This window comes from Lasioglossum baleicum, unplaced genomic scaffold (assembly GCF_051020765.1).
Source record: "Lasioglossum baleicum unplaced genomic scaffold, iyLasBale1 scaffold0021, whole genome shotgun sequence".
Classification (NCBI taxonomy): domain Eukaryota; kingdom Metazoa; phylum Arthropoda; class Insecta; order Hymenoptera; family Halictidae; genus Lasioglossum; species Lasioglossum baleicum.
Window position 1 is genome coordinate 4744601 of NW_027469081.1, and position 12743 is coordinate 4757343.

Below are 12743 nucleotides of genomic sequence, written 5' to 3' on the forward strand. Positions count from 1 at the left end.
TGCAATGCAGCCAAAGTTTTAGTAGATTGATTATAATTTACATATGACACATATTTAATCTACGAAGTAGGAACTTCGAGGAAGCATTTCATATAAATTTTAAATCTGAACATTTTGTTGTTTTTCTTGCATAGATTTTAAAAAATCAATTTAAAAAAACGCAAATTTTAATTTCTTTTTAATATCTTGTATTATAGCGACAATAATTACATATGCAGTTCTTTCTTACATAACTCTTCTGAATAGAATGATATAGTTTATGATTAAAGTATTCGTATAATCATTTTTAAAATCATAAGAAATTTGTATAATTAATACTGTTTAAGTGTAGGACATTTTCGAAAACCAAGAGTTGTTTTTTCTCCAAAACGGATTTTTTAAAAACTGCACTTGAGGAATAATACAATTACAGGTCCATATTGAACATACAAAAATGTTTAAAAATCCTTACCCAAAGTTAGCACAATATCCGCACGTATCCGCTCAGCAATGTACTTGGAATTAATCACAGATTTTCGTCAATTAATCACAGATTTTCGTCAATTAATCATAATAATTAGCATGTTAACACTGCTTGGCTTCTAGGCGATTAACCCTAATATGGATGACGAATATGGAGATAAAGTAAGTGAGATGCACGTTATACTATACATACGTATAATTATTATAGTATTCGATCTTCTTTTTGCGGCTTTAATAAGGCTAATTTATTTAAGCAGTGACGGATTATCATCCAATCGGTTGTCTCGACATTTACATGGCTGTGACCCACCAGAACAAATTATGCATTAATTATCAAGTATTTTTTTCGTAATAATCAACTTCTTTCATATTAATGTTTTGTTACTGACCAAAAAAGATTATATGATGCATTTACTTCCATCATAACTTAAGAAATATCAAATCGCAGGTGTAGGCCTCAAACTTTATTCCACCTTGGATATTTCAAATGTGTAATCCGTCACTGTTTTGCAGTAATGATAATTAATTAATTCCATTTACATTTCTTCATTGCAGCATATACGTTTATTATTTTTTTCGATGTATAAAATTTCCATTCTCTGTTAAGGTACAAAATGATCCAGAGCCAGACCGAAACTCTGATAAAGTTCGAGAATTCTTTAAGAAACTCGCTGGCGACGATTTGGAGGTGGACTGGATGGAACTAAAAGAAATTTTAGATTTTGCCATGCGAAAAGGTATGGCTCATGCAATTTTTACTTCAATTTTATTTATTTATTTCGATTTTAAACTGCAAGTTGGTATACATATGAAATTGCCGTAACGCATAGGAAAATTTAACTGATAATATTTTTCGTTTTCTATTGGGTGTAAATCAAATTTCCATTGATTTTTATCTGGCAATGATTTATTTCTCGTTTTGTAACAAAAATTCAGGTTTTTTGATAAGACGAATTGTCAGTGTGCCCCACAAAAAATTATCCACATTTCTAAATAAGTGGAAATTTGTTGAAAGAAAGTTCAGTAAAGGAATAAAAGATTTAATATATCATATCTCCGATTTAATACACGACAAATTCCACAAATTGCCTTTTAACATTTAAACTTTAGAATCAATATTTCTGTGACAAACTTTATTTTTATTATTTGGTTCAATAAACACTTCCAATTTTTCCGCTGCTGTTTTGATCGGCAATTTCATACATACTAATGCAATAGATAATCGACGAGTAGTATATTCCGGAATGTTAAAATAAATATCACATTTCCAATAATTATGGTTTGTATACGATTGAGAGATTTATACTTATTAGATTTAAGTTGCATTTGATGTCCGTAATATAGACTTGTTTTTGTTTCCCGCTTATTGTTAAAAAGCTTTCGTAATTTTCACGCTTCTTAACTAAGTATTCTCTATGGTTATTGATATAGCATATAGTTTCCGTAATTACGCTTCTTGGACATTCATTGTTGATTTTAAAAACTTTACGAGGCACGCGCAAATGACGCTGCGCCGAGTCCGGTTTTAGACGGTTGTTAATGCACCAATGACGTTACTTTGTTTTCACTGTGAACAGTTTACTGTGTGAATGCTACTGCACTGCAATCTGCACTTCCGTTATTGTGCATCTCATCGTCTTTTTCTCTTTACATTCGTGCATAATACATAAATACATTTGGGTCGCCGTGCGAACCAAACATTTTCTGCGTATTGTTTCTTAATATTCTGTCCATTTTGAAATTCAAATTATTTATTAACACACCCGTATCAAGTGGAAAGGGTCTACAAAGATGAGAATCGATAATCGGTCCCCATGGCAATTTTCATTTTTTTTTCTCCTAAACAATGCTCTTTGCCTAGAATACTATTTTCTAGGTACAATTTCAGATCTCTACCCCAACATTTAAGGATAACATGGGGGAAGGGAAGCCTAAACTTTACCTTTTATTTTCTCTCAGTTATTACTCAACAAATCCAAATGAAATAAAAGCGGAAATGAAGATACAAACTAGCTATATTTGGGATATTTTTCATAATTTCAAATCAGTTATTAAGGGTTAAAAAAATTATTTATTTACTATACCTCCTACCATCTCCGATTTCGGATTTACGGTGCCACAGACGAACAAGTAAACCAAACAAAAACACTTCGTGTAAAGGTTGACCAAGTTCCCCGGCCCATCCACTTCAGTGATATGAAGGATGGACCAAGTTCCTCTCGCCTTTCAAAGTTGTGATATGATGGATGGACCAAGTTTCTCTTGCCTATAAGGGCTGTGATATCGGGAAAGACCAATTCCCAGAGGCCAATGATTGTTGCACTTATCTAATTCAAACTTTACAACCTAGGGAACTTGGCGTCTGCGCTGGCACTATTATTTTGACTTGCATCAGAAAAATTTATATCCGGATACGGTGCAGAAGGAGACGATTCTACAGGAGACGAAGCAACGGCAGATTTTAAAAAATTCATTAGATTTTTGCTTGAGCACTTGGGAATCCGGATATAAATTTTTTATAAAAATTCATAAATTTTTAAAAAAATATGACGGGTCAGACAAAAAATAAGACCCGAAAGAGACCGCTGTAGGACTAGAATTTATGGCAATCACATGGCAAAACATCGTCCGACCTTCTTTTAGAAGAACAATAGAGACTCATAAACGCCACGTATACCTGAAAATTTCTACCTCTTGAAACATGTGATTGCCATAAATTCTAGTCTTACAGCGGTCCCTCCCGTGTTCTGTTTTATTGTCTGACCTTTTGTCTGATAAGTGAATTCTAATTAATCCTTTCGGTACGAGCGCCGGATATATCCGGCATTCATCTGATGACCTGTGTGTACAGGTTTTCTGCTTTTTCAACCGATTTCATCGATTCGACAGTGGAGCGATATTTCTTATACACACACAATAAAAAGTATTTCTTTTCTCACAAGATTTCTGAAAAACCAGCTACAGGTATAATTGTTGTTTGATCTAAATTCTAAATCTTCATACAAAAGAGGACTGATCACGCGCTGTGTGCATTTCCGAAAATTTATCTTTTTTTCAATCCTCAATAAGAGATTTAAAATTATGAAAAATATCCCAAACAAAGCTAGATTGTAGTTTTAGTTTTGTTTTTATTTCATCTAAATATCTTAAATAATAAACTGAAAAATAAAAGGTACAGTTTAGAGAGTAGTTGAAATTTTAGAGAATAGTATTTTAGGCAAAAAACATTGTTTAGAAGACAAAAAGAATGAAAATTGACATGGAGGCCGATCACCCATTCCTTAGTACCCAACCAGCACACATCGTCTCATAGATGTCTGTTTCATGTCGTCGTCCCGTCTGAACGTCTATGTCCCAAAGATACGTCTTTTAGTCGCCAAAAAGATATCTTTATGGAGACGTTGTTTTCACAGCAGAGGGTGAACGTCTTTCAGCTGTCTCATTTCAGTCGTAAATGCAACGTCTCCATAAAGGATATCTTTTTGGCGACTGAGAGACATTTTCCGGAGACGTTGTTTTTCCTACGCCGCCGGTAAAGAGTGGGGTGGAGTAGGGGGATACAGCTTCTAAGGAAGAACTTTTTTCTGTGCACTTTTTCGAAAAAAGAGCTCTGCATGCTAATCCGCAATAATACAGAGAGTATTTCAACGCAAAGAGCATTTGGAAAAAGTGTACAGAAAAAAAGTTCTTCCATAAAAATGTACACTTTTGTTGTTTACAAAGTTCCAAGAGCCAAATCCAAAAAAGGGCTCTGTACGGGACCCCGCAATAATGCAGAGAATATTTCAACACAAAGAGCATAAAAAAATATTGCTTCTTCGCGAAATGCGGCTTACCCGCGTGATCGAAAAAATCAAGCTGTTTCATATATTCTCTGTCAGTGTCTTTCCTGCGAGAAACATATCTGCTTCTCTGTCTTCGTAGTTCACCCCGAGTGGCGCTGTTGAAGTTACTATTTTTGGTCCGGCGCACATGGTCGACACCGGTCGACACCAGGTTTAGAGAAGTGTCTAATTGTATTAGTGTATTGTAATAGTGATAATTTATCCGACGAGTGTATATTTACAAAAGTAAGTACTTCCATTGCTGTTATTTGTTACCGTTAGTGTTTTTTGCTGATGCCCTTCCGCTATATTCGAAGTTTACTATGGGGTTGGCAAGAAAGTCAAAGAAAGTACTTTCGGTATTGTAAGGGGGTAGACTGCTTTTTCTAGGATTGCAAGGGTGCGGGATTGCAATTGATTGCAATCCTCGAAACGAGTCTACCGCCCTAATGTGTAAATAAGTGTGAAGTCAAAAAATGAACAAAAATTGGTCATATTTCCATTCCTTCATTCTATTTGCTATTTTTCTAAATATATTCTTTAATTAAATATATTTACGTCGTAATTACATATATGTTTAAATTAGTCTCTAAATTTTACCATACTTTTCAATTCTTAGAATATATACACACAAATGGAGATGCCTACAAATACATGGACCGTTGTCCAATTTTTGGCGGACGGAACGGTAGAAGCGGTGCCAAATAGTTGGCTGGAAGGCGACAAATGTTATTGGCCACCGGTACACAAATCAAAATTGAGCAACGCAATCCAACAATGTGAACTGCCTCAACCTTCGTGGGAGCACTTTTCTGTAAAGATCTTCAAAAACAGTACCTTTGGTAAGTTAAAGTAGTTACACACCATACATGTATAATTAAAATAATAATTATATAATGCTTCTAGACGGCTACACGAAGGCTAGAAGAAAAGCAAAGGAGGCCGAAGAGACCAATGACTTGTTTAATAAATACACTTAAAATAGCTGACGTTTATCTTTCATTTTCATTAAATTAACAGAATGTGATATGCTACATAACAATTTTTTATTTTAGGCAGCAGAAGTGCACAATACGGGGGGCACAACAGCTACAACTTTGCCAGGAAAGTCTAGGTATCATTATGACTGACGTGCTGGCATGGCGGTCTGCTATAGCTGATTGGGCCGGAAGGGCAAAAAACCGTTTGCAAATTATCGAACGGCCAGCCTTGTTATATGTAATTATCACCCTTATTTTAATATTATTATTATAATGATTATTCATGTGCAAATTAATAAACAAAGATATTCTTATTCAAGGTGCAGCGGAGAAAGCCAAAGTGGACGGCAGCCGGAAGAAACATGAACAAAGCGAGTGTGACCAAGTGATTTTAATTTCAATATATCTGTGGTTATCAGGAAGAACGCCGCATGTCACATATACTTTCACTTTCGATCGCTAATACTTTGACATAGGAGGTTGGTTAAATTGCATTGTTGTCTGAGCCTTCCAAACGTGTTTCCATGACTTTTTTTCTGGTAAATATGTACAGTAGCGGACAAAAGTGTAAGACCGCTCTAAAGAAGACGATAACTTTTTTAATATTTTACTATACGATTTGAACTTTTTTGGGAAACTAGAGCAATTAGTTTACTAAAGGACGCGAAAAGAAATTTTTTCAAAAATTGCAATTGATCGGAATTGTTGAAAAAATACTAAAAGTTGATTGTTTATTTAAACATATCCTGAAAATTTCGTCAAAATCGGTCGACGTTGCAATGAGCTACAAACGTTTAAAGATGGTAAAAATTGCAGATTTTCGGCAATAAATCGTGAAAATCTGCAATTTCTACCATCTTTAAACGTTTGTAGCTCATTGCAACGTCGACCGATTTTTACGAAATTTTCAGGATATGTTTGATTGACACAGATCTACACAAAACGTGTTTTTTAAATTTTCAATATAGGCCCACATAAAATAATTAAAAAATCAACTTTTAGTATTTTTTCAACAATTCCGATCAATTGCAATTTTTGAAAAAATTTCTTTTCACATCCTTTAGTAAACTAATTGCTCTAGCTTCCCAAAAAAGTTCAAATCGTATAGTACAATATTAAAAAAGTTATCGTCTTCTTTAGAGCGGTCTTAAACTTTTGTCCGCTACTGTAAATCCTATACTCTAAAGTCTAAAGCTCAATGAATGCATAAACTCGAATTTTTGAAATTGTGACATGCGGCGTTTTTCCTTACAACCACAGACATTATCAGTAATATTTTATTTTCACTTTTATATTTTATTTTAATTTTTATATTTTTTAATTTTAGTATACAGGGTGAGGCGCCAGAAACAGGCCCCCTGAATAAGCATTAATCAGATGTTAGTAGCTTTTTTGTAGATGGACGCGTAAAGGACATGTGAAGGTCAACTTAATTTTTTTAAATGGAATGAGGTATTTTTTAATACATCAATTATGCAGCTGGACATTCATTATAAAAAAGTACTAACCTATGTATGTCGAAAAATTAGTAGTTCAGGGGATATTTCAATTTAAATAACTCTAAAATACCATTACTGTCGTACTAAGACGTTAATGTTTACTTACTTATGTAACGTCTTAGTACGACAGTAATGGTATTTTAGAGTTATTTAAATTGAAATATCTCCTGAACTATTAACTTTTCGACATACATAGGTCCAGCTGCATCATTGATGTATTAAAAAATACCTCATTCCATTTAAAAAAATTAAGTTGACCTTCACATGTCCTTTACGCGTCCACCTGTAAAAAAATAATACACTACATAATGTACCCCTTCAGACCATGCAACTTCTGTATACAAAACTTTTTCGTGCAACGCATACTTTGGAAGTTATTATAGGTGTGCAAGTTGCGTGGACCACCCTGTATACTGATTCTGATGTTTCAACTGTATATTTTATTCAATTTTTATATTTTAATTTAAGTGTATTAATTTTAATGTTTTAAGTGCGTGATATTGTATTTTAATTTTAATACTTTATTTCTAATATATATTAGAATTTAATATATTAATTTTAATGTTTTATATATATTATTTTATATATATTTTTATTTTATAAATAGTACATATATTATTATAATAAACTATTTGTTCGTTTACTTTAAACTATTATCGTAAATTGATTTTTCCCTCCCACTCCCTTTTCGCATAAATACGTCTCTCTAACAAGCTCAAGAGACTTCTGAAAGTCGCCTAAAAGATGCCCGACAGAGTCGTGGAACATGTCTCTACAATGCCTGAAACACGACTAACAGTCATTCTCAAGACCACTTTAAGACAGGCAACTTTGTAACAAACGACCTTCCGGAGCCCTTGTAGAGACTTTCCGGAGACATTCGCAGACATCTTTCAGACATTTGAATGTCTAGCGGCAGACATCTTTCTGCTATCTTTGAGCTGTATCTGTGCTGGTTGGGTATTTTCACTATTAATTTCAATTAACCATAGCAAACAAACGGCCATTTAAAACATGATTAAATTAACAATCGTCGCATAGTTGAAATGTTTATTAGATGAAATATAATCTAATCGAAAATATTATGAATTCGTTAAAATATAAATTCGAAAAACGCTTCATTTTCAAGGTTTGTACAAAGTCTCATTTTCACATTTAAAAGTGATTTCATCTGTCAAAGATGCGTATCAAATATTTAATTAATTCTTAAAATCGTTATTAAATTTTCATTTTTGCCTCATTCAAATCTTCTTTACTAATAAATTATATTTACCAGCTCAAATGGATATCCAAAAATTGAGTCAATCGGGAATTTTATTGTCGTCTATACACGACACGACCCGAATGTACGTGTGTATAATTTAATGTTAACATGTAGCTGTATGTTACGGGTAGAACTACCACAATCGACGGGTCGTAGTGAGGCTCATGCCCCAGAAACTGTACAAGGAAATGGTTCTTTTATCGACACACTCATCTCACTGCTGTGCGGCCTTTTTTGTAATAATGAACAGTACAATAAGCCCGTAGGTAAGGCATCATCTAGTATATACTACTTCATACCACCAGGTCACCTAATCGTATGTAACCCGGGCTACATTAATTTTTACCAAATATTTCGGTCGAAGATAAACGAATCTACAGGTTTCAAAGCGAAACATGTTGTGTTTAACCACCCCCGCTGTAATTCAATAATGGATAAAGTTGTTCATTTATTATACCAGAGTCTAGTTTAACATGTATTTACAAATCTGTTAAGTAACTATATAGGCAGCAGAATTTCATGCAAAATTAGAATTTGTCTAAAGCAATTTATAAGAATACGATTTAATCCTTGTGTAGACAACCGGGAATACGGGTAACAATACTTCTGTGCATTAACGAAAATAATATTGTTAACATTTCTGTCAAACTTATATTTATACCATTTGTACGAAGTATTTATACAGTGAACCACAGTAATATTTGGACACTTTTAAAAGGACGATAACTTTTTTAATATCAGATCACACGACTTGGATATTTTTTGAGAAGTTAAACTATACAATATTAAATAGACTGCATATTGTATGCATTTGTAGCTAACTTAATTGAATATACGATAGAAATACATACACAAAACTATTATTTATAAATGTTATACATATATTATTATATAAACATTAATAGCTAAGTTCAATTAAGTTAAATATGTTATTATTTCTATTTTTAATATCTAAGTACGTATAATATGAATATATATATATATATATATATTTTATATTAAAGAATAATATAAAATTTTTACTAGTATTTTATTATATAAAACAATTTGTGTGTAGTGCTCGTTTCTGCAGTTTAGTGAATAATATCTTTTGATTTGCATATGCTAGCGACAAAATGTTTAGATGAACCCGTTTGTGCATGTCCCTTGCCACAACGAAGATAAAAACAATTAACGAATTCGCTTGAAAATAATTCACTAAATCCCGATCGAAGAATCTTACATGTAGTTTTCTATGATCTCATTAACATGGCCTATACTGCTATCCATTCGTGATATGTTTTACATTTGTGGTGTTATTAATAATAATTGCAAAACATGATAATAATCCCCTTATGCTTCTTAAGATTTCAGAATTTTATGCTCTCAGTCACTTGTGTTTATTACAATCCAGAAATGCATAAAAATCGACTGGTAATTATAGCTAGAAGGGATTTTGTCTGTAATTTCAGAGACACATGATAAAGGATTCAGTAAAGATGTATGCCGTAGCATGGTTGCCATGTTGGATGTTGACCACTCTGGTAAACTTGGTTTCGAAGAATTCAAAAGTTTATGGAACGACATACGGAAGTGGAAGGTAAGTTAATTTCATTGAAAGAAGTTCTGTTCGGCTAACCACTTTTTAAAAAGCTTAAAAGTTTTCATTTATGACTACTTTATACACAGGATGTGGCCGGGCGGGAGGCACAACCGAGCAGGCGGTGATACTACACGTAAAAATAAGTCGACAAAAAAGGAGTAACATTTTTTTGTTTGACGCTTCGTTTTCGAGAAAATCGAGTTTGGAAATGCAGCGAATACACGTGCTATTGCATAGGAATCCTCTGACGCGTCTGACCATGATCAACCAATTCTACTTTGTAATAAAGCACGCGAACCTGGCGGAACTTTAAACTCGATATTTAGTACAGTCATTTGGTTCGACAAAAAGAGGTTATCTGGAAAGTTTTCCAGGAGTTTTGAAAATGGGTAATTTTATAGATTTCGATGTGCTCTTTCCGAATTTCAAATTTGCCACCTCGTATCTTTGCCGCTCGCGCCGCCATATTGGAAAGAATGGCGCCTAATAGCAGTTTTTTGACGATATCTCCTTTCCGACTCATTTTACGATAAAAATATTTATATACAGAATTAAACTAGAGAAAATTTCCTACAATTTATGTAATAACAATTTTTTTTGTAAAATCAATAGTTTTGGCGTACGAGCGCCGCAAAGTGTACTTCAACATGCGTTTTGGCTGAAAAAACTCATTTCATTTTACCACCTTTAAATGTTTTTATCGTAAAATGAGTCGGAAAGGAGATATTGTCAAAAAACTGCTATTAGGCGCCATTCTTTCCAATATGGCGGCGCGAGCGGCAAAGATGAAATTCGGAAAGAGCACATCGAAATCTATAAAATTACACATTTTTAAAACTCCCGGAAAACTATCCAGGTAAAACTACCAAATGACTGTACTAATTCTCGAAAACGATGCGTCAAACGAGAAAATATTATTCATTTTTTTCGACTTATTTTTACATGTAGTATCACCCAGTATCACCCCTTCTCGGTTGTACCACCCGTCCGGCCACACCCTGTATATACTTTTAATATGTTACTGGAATCTTTACCGAGTTAAACTATTCAGAATAACAGAATGCTTATAGAAAACAAGATACTTTTGAAATTTTGCATCGTTAGATGTAACATCGGGAGATTGTTACAGGAAGAAAACAATATTTCTTTTCTAGGCAGTGTTCAAATTGTACGACAAAGATGAATCGGGATACCTGAGTGCGTTCGAATTGCGACAAGCTTTGAACAGTGCTGGGTATCGACTTAACAATCACATTTTAAACATTTTGGTCCACCGTTACGGAACCAAAGATGGAACAATCACATTCGACGATTACATAATGTGCGCAGTACGACTCAAAACAATGATAGGTAAACGATTAATAATGTTTTCATCAAAACTGTGCTATAAGACTCTAAACAAATTTTCTTTACAGACATTTTCAGAGAACGAGATCCTGATACAACTAATACAGCGACGTTTTCAATGGAAGAGTGGATAGAGAAAACATTATATTCATAATTTGAAATGTGTGAAATATGTTAATAGGTAAAGAAATACGTCCATTACTCTTTCATTGTCTTCTCTACATCAAAAAATTACACACGTTCGCTACCATTCATTTTTATTCAAAAACCATTCGTTACACATAATATTTCCAACATTTTATATTACTTGACGAAGTAAAAGTAGTTTCGTGTTGTTGTTCTGTAAAATAATGCGACACACAACAAAGAATGAATTAAATTATTTTAGACATTTTACTTACAATTAGCCTAAATATAACAGCTGGCCTAAATACACACAGGCGCTAATGGTGGTCGTCATTAAAAATGATTTATTGGTAGCGAACCTTAAATATAAAACTTAACGAAGTTTATATAGTCTTTCACTTTATCGAACAGTTGTTGTTTGTATGTTATATCTTAAATGTCTATTTTTGGACATATCTTACAGAGTATCCCAAAATGCGATTAAAAAGAGTTACTTCTCGTTGTATATTAAATTGGAAAGGAAACTATTTCTGTTTGTGTTCTTGTTTTCTTGGTATTAAATATGAACTGCATGTCGTTTTAAATAGAAGACAACCTTTGTTATAATATGTGTACAATTTTTATCGATACAACAACTGACGCATTGTCAATATTGAAATACTTTTTACTGAAATTTGTTCAAAATCGTGTAAAAATTAAAGTATACGTATAAAAAAGAGTTCACTACTTTAATATTTAACTTCAATTATCTGCTTACAACATATAAAAAGACAAAGGAGAAGAACAGTGCATATTATACATATAAAATATTTCTATTTGTGATAAGACATCTCTGTTGCATTTTTATTGGTACTAGTATATATATGTATATGTAGATAAAACATGGTATTGCGTGCCTTGAAATATATCTTTGTATATCTAAATTCTAATTTTGCTAAAAAACAATCTTGAAATAAAAATTTATTAAAATGTATGTAAACATATTCTATAATTATATATATATATATGTATACAACCTCCTAATAATGTATAATTAAAAAAGATTATAAATTATTTTATACAGTTAATCGTTTTATTTCTTTCAGTAACAAATAAAACTGATAGATAAATATGTTTTTCTAACTATCGATCGTATTTATTGATAATAAATCTTTAAATGTTTTCGGCGCTATACTGTTCGATCCTTTATTGTTACGAACAAAGCAATTTTGCTAATTTAATCAAACATAATCAACGTTTCGATCCCAGTTTGGATCTTTTTCAAGATTAATAATTTGAATTGCGTCTGTAAAATAAAACTGATAGTTTTTCGTATTATATTTCTGTATTTAAAATAGATTACTAGCAAGTTTGTAATAAAGCTATATACTTATATTTATAACAATTATTTAAAATTTGAATGGTCAATGAGAAAATAGAGTAATACAAAAAAATACTTCACACAGAAAATGCGTTTTCAAACGTTCAAAAATTCCTGCAGAGATACCTTCTAAGTGCTTCTACGATCCGCTCAGAACAGCTCAGAAATTCCTCCTAAAATCGTGTGAATTTTGTCAATGTTGGAAGTCGCGCTTGTCAATTTTTAATTCGATCTAATAATTCTTTCCACGCCTAACATAAATGCTTCTATGACAAAATGCCAAAACTGTATGTGCCTTA

The 12743-nt window shown here is 32.7% G+C and overlaps 1 protein-coding gene and 1 long non-coding RNA gene across 10 annotated transcripts in view; both read left to right on the forward strand.

Moving 5' to 3' along the window:
- The window catches only part of Calpa (calpain A), a 32420-nt gene extending 19994 nt beyond the window's left edge, over positions 1 to 12426 (forward strand). For 2 of the 9 annotated variants that reach the window (XM_076444766.1, XM_076444763.1), the window contains exons 10-15: positions 586 to 624; positions 1070 to 1199; positions 8161 to 8295; positions 9481 to 9608; positions 10766 to 10961; positions 11027 to 12420. In XM_076444766.1, the coding sequence (XP_076300881.1) occupies positions 586 to 624; positions 1070 to 1199; positions 8161 to 8295; positions 9481 to 9608; positions 10766 to 10961; positions 11027 to 11112 (714 nt within the window). In that variant the 3' untranslated portion in view covers positions 11113 to 12420. Of the gene's footprint in view, positions 1 to 585; positions 625 to 1069; positions 1200 to 8160; positions 8296 to 9480; positions 9609 to 10765; positions 10962 to 11026 lie in introns of all 9 variants that reach the window. The other 7 variants (XM_076444762.1, XM_076444757.1, XM_076444764.1 and 4 more) reach the window with 7 other exon arrangements.
- Positions 4029 to 7201, forward strand: LOC143219029 (uncharacterized). Its single transcript, XR_013011232.1, has 4 exons — positions 4029 to 4532; positions 4906 to 5128; positions 5193 to 5504; positions 5587 to 7201. It is a non-coding gene; the product is annotated as an uncharacterized LOC143219029 (long non-coding RNA).
- Positions 12427 to 12743: the final 317 nt, after the last annotated feature.